The sequence below is a fragment of the Passer montanus genome, unplaced genomic scaffold, assembly GCF_014805655.1.
Source record: "Passer montanus isolate IOZ18808 unplaced genomic scaffold, ASM1480565v1 scaffold55, whole genome shotgun sequence".
In the NCBI taxonomy this organism is placed as follows: domain Eukaryota; kingdom Metazoa; phylum Chordata; class Aves; order Passeriformes; family Passeridae; genus Passer; species Passer montanus.
The window spans coordinates 82,716-93,682 of record NW_024370485.1 but is presented as its reverse complement, the minus strand read 5'-3'; the positions used below and the strand labels follow the sequence as shown (position 1 = coordinate 93,682).

The window sequence follows — 10,967 nt, the reverse complement described above, 5'->3', positions numbered from 1 at the left end:
GCCGTCTGGTGGCTTCTTTAGGAGGAATTCCAGGCATTCACAGGAGGGCCCTGCCCTCTATTAGCAGCAGCCGCTATTTGATTATTGTTCATGATTATTGAGTGCATTTTACAAATCTGTTCAGCCAAGCTGTCTCTTGCTTTTCACCTTTTGTAATCAGCCACCCACCTCTGAGAGTTGTAGGAGAGAAGCTGTAGAAGTTGCTGTGGCCTCTCTCCTCCTGCAAAGCTCCCCAGCCCTTGTAGTCTGCTTTCCTTGCTTCTTCAGTATAGAGGCCTAAGAAAAAGCAAGGCATGGACACTTTGCAAACCTGTAAAAATTCATGTTCTGATTTCCTTTCTAATGGCTCACATGGAAAGGAAGCTGTGAGCTACACAGCGCTCTTGTTTCTTCTCAGTGATGGGTCCCCAAGGTTATGTTTCAACTGCTGTGGTGCAGAGCCCATTTTGCCAGGATGAGTTAGAGCTAGGCAGGAGAAATAGGGCTCTAAGCTTCTACACTGGTTTCTTTCAAGCTTTTTAGGCTGTTCTGAAAATATATGGTGTAATTTAGGAGACTGATGTGCTGAACTGAGTATAGGGCTTCCAGTTACCAATATAAAAATTATTCCCTAAGAACATACATTCATTCTGCTTCCTTCAACTGCTCCAGCAGGGGGTCCCACTGCTCACAGTGTGATTTGACTTTGCTTCCTCTGACCACAGAGTCCTTGACTGAAGAGGTTGTTGTCTGCATTACGATTAGCAGACTGACTGCTGGATGGAGTGAGAGGCACCAGCAAGTAGCCATACTTGGGTATTGGCTTCCTTGAAACTTGGTCTAGGCAGACATCAGCTTTTTGGGCAGTTAATGAGGCAAACTGTATAGAAACCTCTCCATCTGAGAGGGGTCTGTTTTCGCAGAAGAGGAGTGGAGCAGTGGAGGCAGTGCTGTCCGCTGTGCATCTGTGGCAGCTTGACCCTGTAGCAGAGTCAGTTCACTGCCATGGGTCACAGTATGGGAGGGTGACTCTTGTCCCTGAAGCAACACGGTTCCAGCAAGCCTTAGGAGTTCAGAAAAGTCTCTGTCAGAGAGTGACAGAAGTTCAGTGTCAGTGTCAAGCACTGGGCCCGTTTGATGTCAATATGAAGCTCCTGGGTCACAGTTAAAACATCTCACACTGTGTCACCACAGTACAGGCAGTTTCCATCGTCAGTAATGTGTCTTCTGGAGGTAGTCACGGATGCAGCCATAGCTCCTTGATTTCGACTCCTCAGAGATTCCCATCACACCCAGGAGGTTGTTCGCAGCTCCAGACCCCACAGCATCGTTAGCTCCCGTTCCTCTCACCGGGCCCGATGCAGACAGAGGCGGGGGCCGGGGCGCCGCAGGAGGCGGGCAGCGGGGCGGTGCAGCCGGCCTGCCCTGCCCTGTCCTGCCCTGCCGCCGCCTCTGCTCAGCCGGCCCGGCCGCTCGGAGCGGTAGGAGGGGTCGGGGCGTCGCGGGAGGGCGGCAGGAGGAGAGGGGGCCGGGTCGGCCGTGGCGCTCGGGGGCTGCTCTCGGCGCCGGGCCGGGGTCAGTTCCCCGGGCAGCCGTTCCCCGGGGCCGGGAGCAGGACCGGGACAGGCGCTCCAGGGGCTCCGAGGCGAAGGCCCGGGTGTAGCGGCGCCTCCTGCCCGGCCACGGAGGCCTTACCCCGGGGCCGGGGGGATCCCAGGGCCGGAGCCCCGCTGGGCCCAGGCAGGACTGCCTGGGAGGGCCGTCAGGCTCTGCCAGGAGCCCAGGCCCCCAGGGCAGGGCAGGTCCATGGTCTGTGGAAAGTCAGCCCACGGTTGTTTGTCAGGATCTGGCCCGGCGAGGGCAGCTGGGATCAGGCACAGCCCCGTGATCAGCAGGCAGAGCCACGGTGCTGGGGCGGGGGCGTTGCTGATGGAGACCGGCACTCTGCAGCACTGCCTCGGCTGTCCCGGGCCGAGCTGAAACACACTCATGGGGAGCCCCAGGCTTGGCTGACAGGGACCATCCGGGCCCTGACAGCAGCCTTCCCCCTCTGTCCTCAGTCCTTAGAGAGCTATGGGCTCAGGAGGGACTTGCTGTAGAGTGATTTAATTGCTTTGCGGTCTCAGAGGGCTAATTAAGGGAGAAGATACACAAGACAAGTCACTAAGAAGGGGATATGACATGAGAGACTTGGAGATAGTTAGGTTGCCTGTGGCTTGGAGGTGAAAGGGAAATGTTTAAACCACCACTGGAAGGTCGCCAGAGGCTGGGTTCACTCAGGAGCTGGTGCTTGAGCAAGGGTCAGTGATTACCAGGTAAATGAGATGGTTTGAGGTCGAGCAAGTGCCTGGCAGGTTGTGGACCCATATCCCATGCAAAAGTCCCTTGCCCTGAGGGCTGCACAGGCGGGTGGCAGCAGTGACCTGTTGTGCAGCATCCAGCCAGCTGCTCTAGCAAATGTGCCAACCAGTGGTGCGAAAGAGAAGTACCAAAGTAAAAGAGGGCAAGGTGGTAACAGTCTCATCATGGAGGCAGCATCCTTATTCCCCAAGCTGGTTTTTTTGCCCAGGACAGGTGCCTGGCTGACTGCAGCTAGCTGGGGGAATTCTGCATGGTTCCCTCTTGCCGGATCTCCTGTGCCTTCTGGTCAGGTTGCAGCTGCTGCAGAGACACAGAGAAGGCTTTCTCCTCCTGCGTAGGGAAAGCTTATTTCTTCCTAGGAGCATAGCTAGTACGTGCTGGGAGGAGGATTCCCCAAACAGGCAGTCAGGAACAGCAGCTTGGGATGTTGAATAGGGAGCTATAAATCATCAAGCTGCTAATTAAGACCACAGGAGACTGGTGAGTTACTAAAGACCGGTATTACTCTTTTCAGAGCTCTAGACCATTAACAAGACCCCTGGGACCTACTCCAAGTACGTGACTCTCCAAGGACATCACCGTGTTTTGGGCATGTTCTCAGAGCTGAAGTTCCCTGTGCCTTGGGGACATGTGGCAGCCAAGGCCTGGGGACCCTCAGAGGGACACCCTGTGCTGTGTTTGCATGGCTGGTTGGACAATGCCAACACCTTTGACAAGCTCATTCCACTGCTCCCCAGAGGTAGGTCTGGCTCATCAGGATGGCTTGTGTTGTGTGGCTCGGCTGCACATGTGATCCTCTTTCCCTTTCAGGTTGTTATTATGTAGCAATGGATTTTTCTGGCCATGGCTTGTCCTCCCACCGACCTGCAGGCCTCCCCTACCATTTCCTGGATTATGTGACCGATGTGCGCCGGGTGGCAGCAGGTGGGTGCTTGAAGGAACCCTCGAGGGGGTACTTGTGGGGGGGATACTGTATTGGTCCTGCTCTTTCCAACAAGCAGGCAGCATTTTCAGTTCCCCCTGCTTCTCAGTTGGATGTTAGCCAGTGCTTTGTGACTGAATAAGCATCCCTCTTTCTCACTGTTTGGGAAAGGAAGAAACTGTAAAGCCCTGGGTGTTTCTGTACTAAAAAAGCTGTAGTGGTGAAATGGTGGAAGCAACTAAGTGGTTTTACCAGACTGGCTTTTTGTAAGCAGTCAGTGACAGGCGTAAGTTGGAAATTTCTGGTTCTCTCTGATGGCAGTTTGCTACTTGCTTTAGTATCATACAAAGAAAGTTGAAGTGTCTTGTACTCCTAATAACTCCTGATGTAACTGTCCATCTGTATATTTGGCATGTGTAGTTTTACATTCCCCATTCAGTACGCAAAAGAGCCTCTAGAAGCTCTCACTTATTCCAGAGGGTAAATCCCATCTTTCAGGGAGGTATATTTCAGATGGGCAGCACTGATAAAGCTGTATTTTCCTATAAGCCTCCCAGAGTGCCCTAAAAATGGACTGAAGAGCCTGATGTGCTAAATGGTGCAGAAAGCTTTCACTTGGAATCATACTTCCCTCAATGCAGCAGACCTGGGTCTGTGTCCTCACATGTCTTGCAGAATGCCCTGTGGCAGGATGCTCTGTAAAGGTTTCTCTCTTCCACCAGATGCTACCCAGTCAGGCTCCTCTGCTTCTTGCCAGTGTCTGTATCTGGCAGTGAATGGGACTTTGCTGGAGTTTGATATACAGAGAGAGCTTGAGAGCTGTATGACTTAACTACCATGGAAATGAGGTGGTAAATGCTCTTTTTCTTCAAAATCAGCCTACTCAGCTGCTTAGTTTCTGAATTAAGAAGCAAATGTGGTAGTGCAAAAGCCCTCCTGGGAGAAAGGGCCCATGTCAGTGGAGAAACAGCAAGATGTTGCTGCTCTGGTTTCTGATGTAGCACTGTCTGTTTTTCTCTGTTGCCATTTAGCCTTGCAGTGGAGACGGTTCACCTTGATGGGTCACAGTATGGGTAAGTGTCCTTGTAAACTGTGAGATTAATACAAAGCAGTAGATAATTAACTTCCAAGACTTGCTGCTAGGAGCTGGGTTGGAATATTTATTATATTATGCCAAGTACGAGGTTCCTGCCTGAGTGATTCAAAAATCTGTATGTGTGTTTGAAATGCCTGTTTTCAAGACCCTCCAGTACAGACAGTGGTAACTCTTGCTGTGAGCATTTCCCCCACTCACAGCACGGAACAGTGATTGCCAAAGAGGGGTGGTCTATGCAGGAGAATTCACAGCAGCAGGCCTTCCTGCCTGGTCCCCACAAAGCCTGGGAACAGACAGCCCATTTGGTGGGCTGTAAAGGTGCCTGAGGGGAACTGGACTCCAGGATCCATCCCTTTGAGCTTGGAATATGATTTGATTTTGCCACAATTTGGAGTTTGCTTCCCGGGGCCGCTCTGGTCACATCTAACAGGACCTGCACACCAAGACATTTTAAACAGTAACTCCTCCTTGGCCTTTGCTGAGGGAGGTGGGAATGGCACAAGATGGGGAACACAGCAGGTCAGCAGCCCTGGTCTCTGCCTGCATGTTGTGTACTGGGGTTTTTTCCCATGGTACAATGCATTTTTATTTCTGAGGTAGCTCCTGCTGTGGGCAAAGTGAACCTGTGTTTCCAGGGGCTGTTCTGTGCATTACTGAGCACCCTTTTCTTCTCTGCAGGTGGGGCTGTGGCAGGAATGGTGAGTAAAGCACCATTTCTTCATGGGGTTGTGATTTCTGCAGCTGCAACAACAAATGGGAGAGGAATGAAGGGACAGATCTGGATCTCAGGGGAGGAGAGGCCCTTCCCTGACCCCTCTCCCATGCAGCAGGATAAAGACATCACTCAGTACTCAGCTTTTCATTTTCTTATTGTTTCATCTCTCCTCAGTTCAGTTTCCTTTATCCTGAGATGGTGGACAAGCTGATCCTGCTGGAAAGTCTTGGCTTTCTTCTAGCTCCAGAGGTTAGAGCTCATATGTCCTTACCTTCACTTTTTTAAAATACAAAAATACATTTTTTTTTCTTTCCCTCACTTGTTCAGAGAAAGCACTGATGTGACCACTTCCTGGCAGGTCATACAGGTCCTAGGGCTCTTCCTTTTGGCAGGCAATGATCTGCTCCTTGTTGCACAGACTGAAGTTTGTCCTTAGGGTGGCCCTTGGGGCACACTTGGTAGAGCTCCACATCCTGCAGTCCCCTTAGCACTGAAATTTGCTTGTCTGTGCCAAGCCCTTGTACAAAGGAAGCTGGAACCTCTGTCCAGGCAACTGCCAGCTTTTTGCCAACACCTTGTTGGGTGACCTGGGTACAAGACTGGTAGATTTTTTTCTGTTGCTGGCAGTTCATAAAGCTACATTCCCAACTTGCCATCATTGCTAACAGATGCTGGAGCTTTCACTGGCAGTAGTAGGACAGAAGCCCTAGGTCAGAGAGACAAAAAATATAGAACTTTGGAGAGCTGTCCTCAACTCAGAAGTGAGATAGGAAGGGTTAGAAAAGATGGCAAGGATAAAAAGTTAATAAGTACATTACAATAATGATGTTCACTTTCTCCCAGAAATGGGCATTTTTAATAACATACCCATAACTGATACCAGTTCTGAGGGATGTCGAAGAGTGAAAATCCCTCTTCCACTCTCCAATAAGGGGTAAAATACTTCAGAAGGGGTTACTCCCCTTCCCTACCTCTCTGTATTTCAGGACACCGAGGCATGGCTGAAATCAAAACGGAGGGTGATCGACAGACTGCTGAGTCTGGAGGCAAAGCAGCAAACTCCCAAAGCACGGAGCCCTGAAGCAGCATTGCAGAGGTGGGTTCCCATCCATCCTCTTCATTTACTGCCTGCCCTCACCTTGACAGAGTTACAGCTGCACAAATGAGAAAGGAAAACCATCCCTGCATTTCACCTTTCAAGTCCTTTTCTGGAATCCCAGCAAGACCTTTTGCTTCTGCTGCCAGAAGCTGCTGCTTCTTCATGCTCCTTTCTGAAGCAGCCTGAGAGCTCACTGTCACCTTGTCATGGCATTTTTGCTTCACTTCCTCCCTTTTTCCAGCATCACAATCTCTCTGCCATGTCTCCCTCAGGCTTTTAGAAGCAAACAGCCATCTGACAGCAGAGGGTGGGGCAATCCTGCTGCAGCGAGGAGCAACTGAGACACCCGCTGGTAAGGGGCTGTGTGGTGCTGGGCCACTGCTGGGTGTGGGAAGGGACTGATGCCAGCAGCCATTGTCTTCTGCAGGGTACAGGGTGCCCTAGCTACAGATTTACACAGCCTGAATGGGATCAATTAAGTCTGGAGGAAGAGTTCTTCATTCCCAGCAACTGGGTTTGGTGCTCAAATCCTAGAACAGCTAAAGAAAATAAGTTAAAAAAGGGAGAAATCTGAATTAATCCTATTCTTCCCATCTCAGAAAGTCTTGGGCAGACCCCGAAAGTGAGTTAAAACAGAACAACTCCTGCTCCTAAGAAAAACTTCTGTTTTTTCTTTCCAGGGCTGGTGTATAACAGAGATATGAGAGCCCGTACGGTGAGCACTGCTCTTCTGACATGCCCCTTGCTACTTTGGAGCCCTGAGCTTAAAAACACTCAGACAGAGGATGCCTGCTCACTGAGCTAGGCCCTGCCTCCACCCAGCTGCTTACTTTCTGCTTCCCGAATTCCCACACGTCCTTTAAATGCTGCTTTTAAAAGAGCCTGCACTTGATCATTGATTCAGCTTACAGTCACTGGAAAATATTACTGTTTGTTTTTTTAGAAGTTCCTCTGCCCCAGGGCCTCCTGGCCACATTTTCCTGCTGTTATAACTCTTCAGGCAGCACATGGATGGATGTTTTCTGTCAGCTTGTCAGGTGACCTGATTAAGAAGGGGAGTGGAGTAAAGTCCTTAGGTTTTGTATTTTGATAGTTTTGTGCCACTTTTGAGCAATTAGGGCCTCCTCTATCTGTGCTACTGCCAGGATATGGAAGCAAGGGTAATGTACTCTCTCCTTTTTAGTAAAAGGATTTTTAAAGCTTTTCTCTATGAGATCATTCCCATATGTGCTGCTGCCCAGCAGGCAATGTTGTTGGCAGCCCTGAAACACAGCTGGACAGAAGGAGCCTTTGCAGAGCCATCTACTCCTGTGTGCAGCCTGGACGCTTGTCATGTGTCAGCATGGAAGCTTCAGGGCTAGTTACTTCTACCTTCAGAGCCACTTGTGCAGGAGGGCCTGGGGACACCCTCTGCTCCCAGCTGCTCTCCATGAGCTTTGACACTTTCTCTCTCTTTGCACCTGCAGCAGAGTCGAGAATTCTTCACGGTGGAACAGTGTGTGAAGCTCCTGCAGAAGATCCAGGACCGTGTTCTCATCATTGTGTGAGTGAGGCACAAACCACACCAGCCCTTGCTGTTTCCCTCAGTGGAAGGAATGAAGGATAGGAAGGAGTCCTCCACTACCCCTTAATGTACACTAGTCCCCCAGACTTTTGGCCAGCTGGTGCAACAGTACAGCTTCATGTGTGAGAAGTATTTCCCAGTTCCCACCACTGCCCTGGGTTGGGCAGGCTCCTGGAGAAGACACACAGCAACTGGAACATCCTCCCAGCCTGGCACTCTACTTTCAGGCTGGGACTCCCTGGTGCAAGGCTGACTGAGGAAATGTTAGTCCTGCCCCATCTTCCCCATGCTCCTGGCTTCACAATGCCACCTCACAACTCTCCATTCCTTGGCACTGTAGCAAGGGGCCATCCTTGCAAATATGTGACCCTCCACAGCACCACACCTACTTGCTGTCCTGACCTAACTCTACCCCAGCCAGCAACCCAGCCCGCCCCCTTCTCCAGGCCCCAAACCCCCTTGCCTGAGCAAACAGGTGAAACTGCAGAGTCTCCATCTCCTCCAGCCCCTGGTCTGACTGAGCTCCTGCAAGCTCTCTCCTGTGGCACCTGGGGCAAGCAGCTCTGGGGACATGGCCAGTGGCTTGCCAAGCTGTTAAGCTGTCTGCGTGCACAGCTTGTACTGTGAGTTGTCCTCTGCCTTTTCCCATCTCCTTTGAGGGAAAGGTGTGCAGGGCTCTGGCTACCTTGGCTGGTGGGGTGCTGTTAAAAATTGTCTAGAAAACAAGAAGTGCTAGCAGTTGAGAAAAGAGATGCAGTTTTGACTTCCCTGATTTGTTTTAGTATCATAACAGGTTCAGGTTATTCCTGCTTGTCCAGACATGTAATATAGGTCGAGTCCTCTGTGCCACAGAAATGCCATTGAGCCTGGGATGTCCCCTTGTCCCATCACCAGCACAGTAGGAGACAGCATGATCTTAGCTCTGCAGGAGATCTAATGCTGACTTCTCCAGGGCAACTGCCCTGGTACCTCCCTCTCTGAGCAGGGCCTAACTTGGTTAAATAAGCAGTAAAGAGGCAAAAGGGACTGAGGGGAGATGTGGAAATTCTAAGGAAGGAAGAAGTTAAGAGCAGAAGGCAGAGCAGGGGCAGGGAAGGATGTTTACAGACCAGTTACAGAGCCAGCCCTGGGAGGACAATATTTAGCCAGTCCCCACTCTGATACCACTAGGCAGTCACCCAAGGTTTTACACCCTTTAGTTGGATAGAAAATAGCTGCTTAGCCAAGCTGTGCAGTGCACTCTGACTATCACGTGTGACCTGTCACCTGCTGCTTACGAGCAGCCTGCAAAGAACAGTTGGGTTTGTTACCCTCCTGTACTGGGGACACTGATTCTGCCCAGGACACCCACAAAAACAAATGGAGGCACACTGGGTGCTGTACTGAGCCTCACTGTTGTTTTTCAGATCACAAGATGGACTCTTGGTACCGCACAACCTACCGAGCAGAAATCACTTTGTGAAAGCCCTGCAGGAGGCATTTGAGTCTAACCTCAAAGAGGTGAGAGCAAACATCATCCTTGCATCTCCATTTGCCACCAACCTGGGAGCAGCAGCTGGGAAGCAGCTGACCTTGGTGGACACCCTCCACTAGGTGACTTGTCCTGAACAGCACAGCCCTTGCATGGGGAAGGGGGTGGAGTCAAGGGAGGAAGCCAACTTTGTCCCTACTGCCAAAGTCCCAAGTTAGTAATGCCCTCTGGACCCAGCTCTTCTCTGGTCCTCCCATCTTTGTCCTGCCTCACTTGCTCTGTCCCTTCCCACGAGTGTCACACAGCAAGCAGAGTGTGCTTGAGGGATCACTTTCCTGGTCCACATCTTCTTGTGTTCTTTCCCTCCAGCACATCCAGCTAGCAGAAGTGCCTGGGAGTCATTTTGTGCACCTGAACGAGCCCGAGGTGGTATCTGGGATCATCAGCAACTTCCTGACAGCACAGAACACCAGGGCCAGACTCTAGGAAGCCCTCACAGCTGCAGCAGTTCAGGAGAACTGGGAGCTAACAAGCAAGCTCCAGAACTGTCACCATTCCTACCTCACATGCAGCATTAGATCGTGATAATCTTTCCTATGCTTAGCTCAGTGCAGGGTGGAAGCAGGTCTGCCAGGGGTACTCTGAAGGAGAGCTGAGCAAAGTATCTCATTTGCCAAAGGGAGAAGGAATTCTTGCTGTACTTCCTCCAGCTCTGTGAGTACAGGGATAGAGGCCCAGAGTGGCCTTCCCCTTGGCTTACTCCAAACTTGCACCCTGAAACAGAGCAGAACACAAGGCAGAGGCATCCTCTGTGACAGCAGCAGCTCCCCAGCTTTGGCAATGTAATAGAGGTGGCTCATCTTGCCTCCTCCCTGGGGATAGTGTGGACAGCTGCTCCCAGGATTTAACCTGCTGAAAAACAAAGTGTTCTGCTTCTCTGCTTACTTCCATAGATGCCTGAGCTCAGAGACCCTCAGTGGCTCTGTTCCATTGTGAGAACTAATGTTTAAGAATCACCTTAAGTAAGAGCTCACCTGTGCAGAGAAGGCCATTTTAATGAACGCTAGAGAATCCTTAATCCTCTAGCTGAAGCAGCTGGGAGAACTACAAATTATGGAAAAGTTGGCAGAGACAATTTCTGTCCTAAATAAAGATTAATGCTCCAATGTTAAGTCTGTCTTCTTGACTCTATAGGAGAACAAACCTTCTTTCTCTTTCAGGCTGCTCACCCAAGCAGCTAAAAGGCATCTTGGGAGGCAGCAATTTTTACACACTGTCTGCCTTAGGTAGGCCTTATTAAGGATCTGCCTCCCAGTTAAATTGATGCAAAAAGCCCACTGAAGCAGGCAGGCTTCTCTGCAAGAAACACACAACTGTATTTCCAGTCAGTTTTTTAGGAGAGGGTAAATCCATTTTATCTCAGCTCTCTGGAATTTACCACCATTTCCACCTTACATTCCATGGTCACATCTCTAGTGAGGCTGCAGACAGTAAAATAAATGTGTAAAAGCCTGGGGCTGGGTGGGTTACTTTGATCATAGACCTACCACTATTTCAGAGTTGCACAAATGCTACAGGAGCAGTACAAAGCCACTGTCCCACACCTAAACATGCCTGCTGCCATCCTTACCTGCTTTCTGAGGGCTGGGGACAGGTTAAGTGGAAACAGGGCGTGGAGAGTCTGGTTTCTCCTTCCAAACCAGGCTGCTCAAAGTGGCATTTGTTCTTGCAACAGTGCTGGGTATCAGGAATTTTCTGTG

General features: G+C 50.6%; 1 protein-coding gene across 4 annotated transcripts; it reads left to right on the top strand.

Moving 5' to 3' along the window:
* The first annotated feature begins 1,385 nt into the window (after positions 1-1,385).
* SERHL2 (serine hydrolase like 2) lies at positions 1,386-10,379 on the top strand. 4 transcript variants are annotated; one of them, XM_039725354.1, is made up of 12 exons: positions 1,386-1,460; positions 2,855-3,079; positions 3,151-3,264; positions 4,294-4,335; positions 5,037-5,056; positions 5,248-5,322; positions 6,060-6,169; positions 6,445-6,524; positions 6,853-6,887; positions 7,639-7,715; positions 9,143-9,236; positions 9,577-9,693. In XM_039725354.1, exons 2-12 carry the CDS (start codon positions 2,932-2,934, stop codon positions 9,691-9,693), a joined length of 912 nt encoding a protein of 303 aa, XP_039581288.1. In that variant the 5' UTR covers positions 1,386-1,460; positions 2,855-2,931. The 4 variants fall into 4 exon arrangements, with proteins under 4 accessions (XP_039581288.1, XP_039581289.1, XP_039581290.1 ...); XM_039725355.1 differs by lacking the exon at positions 1,386-1,460 and adding an exon at positions 2,120-2,294; XM_039725356.1 differs by lacking the exon at positions 1,386-1,460 and having other exon boundaries at positions 2,932-3,079; positions 7,642-7,715; positions 9,577-10,379.
* The last annotated feature ends 588 nt before the right edge of the window (positions 10,380-10,967 follow it).

Bases quoted from the DNA above. Each gene is read 5' to 3' on its own strand.
- SERHL2 (XM_039725353.1), top strand. From the start codon at position 2,932: ATGTTCTCAGAGCTGAAGTTCCCTGTGCCTTGGGGACATGTGGCAGCC. The intron at 3,080-3,150 runs GTAGGTCTGGCT...TTTCCCTTTCAG, and splicing joins CATTCCACTGCTCCCCAGAG to GTTGTTATTATGTAGCAATG. The intron at 6,170-6,444 runs GTGGGTTCCCAT...TGTCTCCCTCAG, and splicing joins CCTGAAGCAGCATTGCAGAG to GCTTTTAGAAGCAAACAGCC.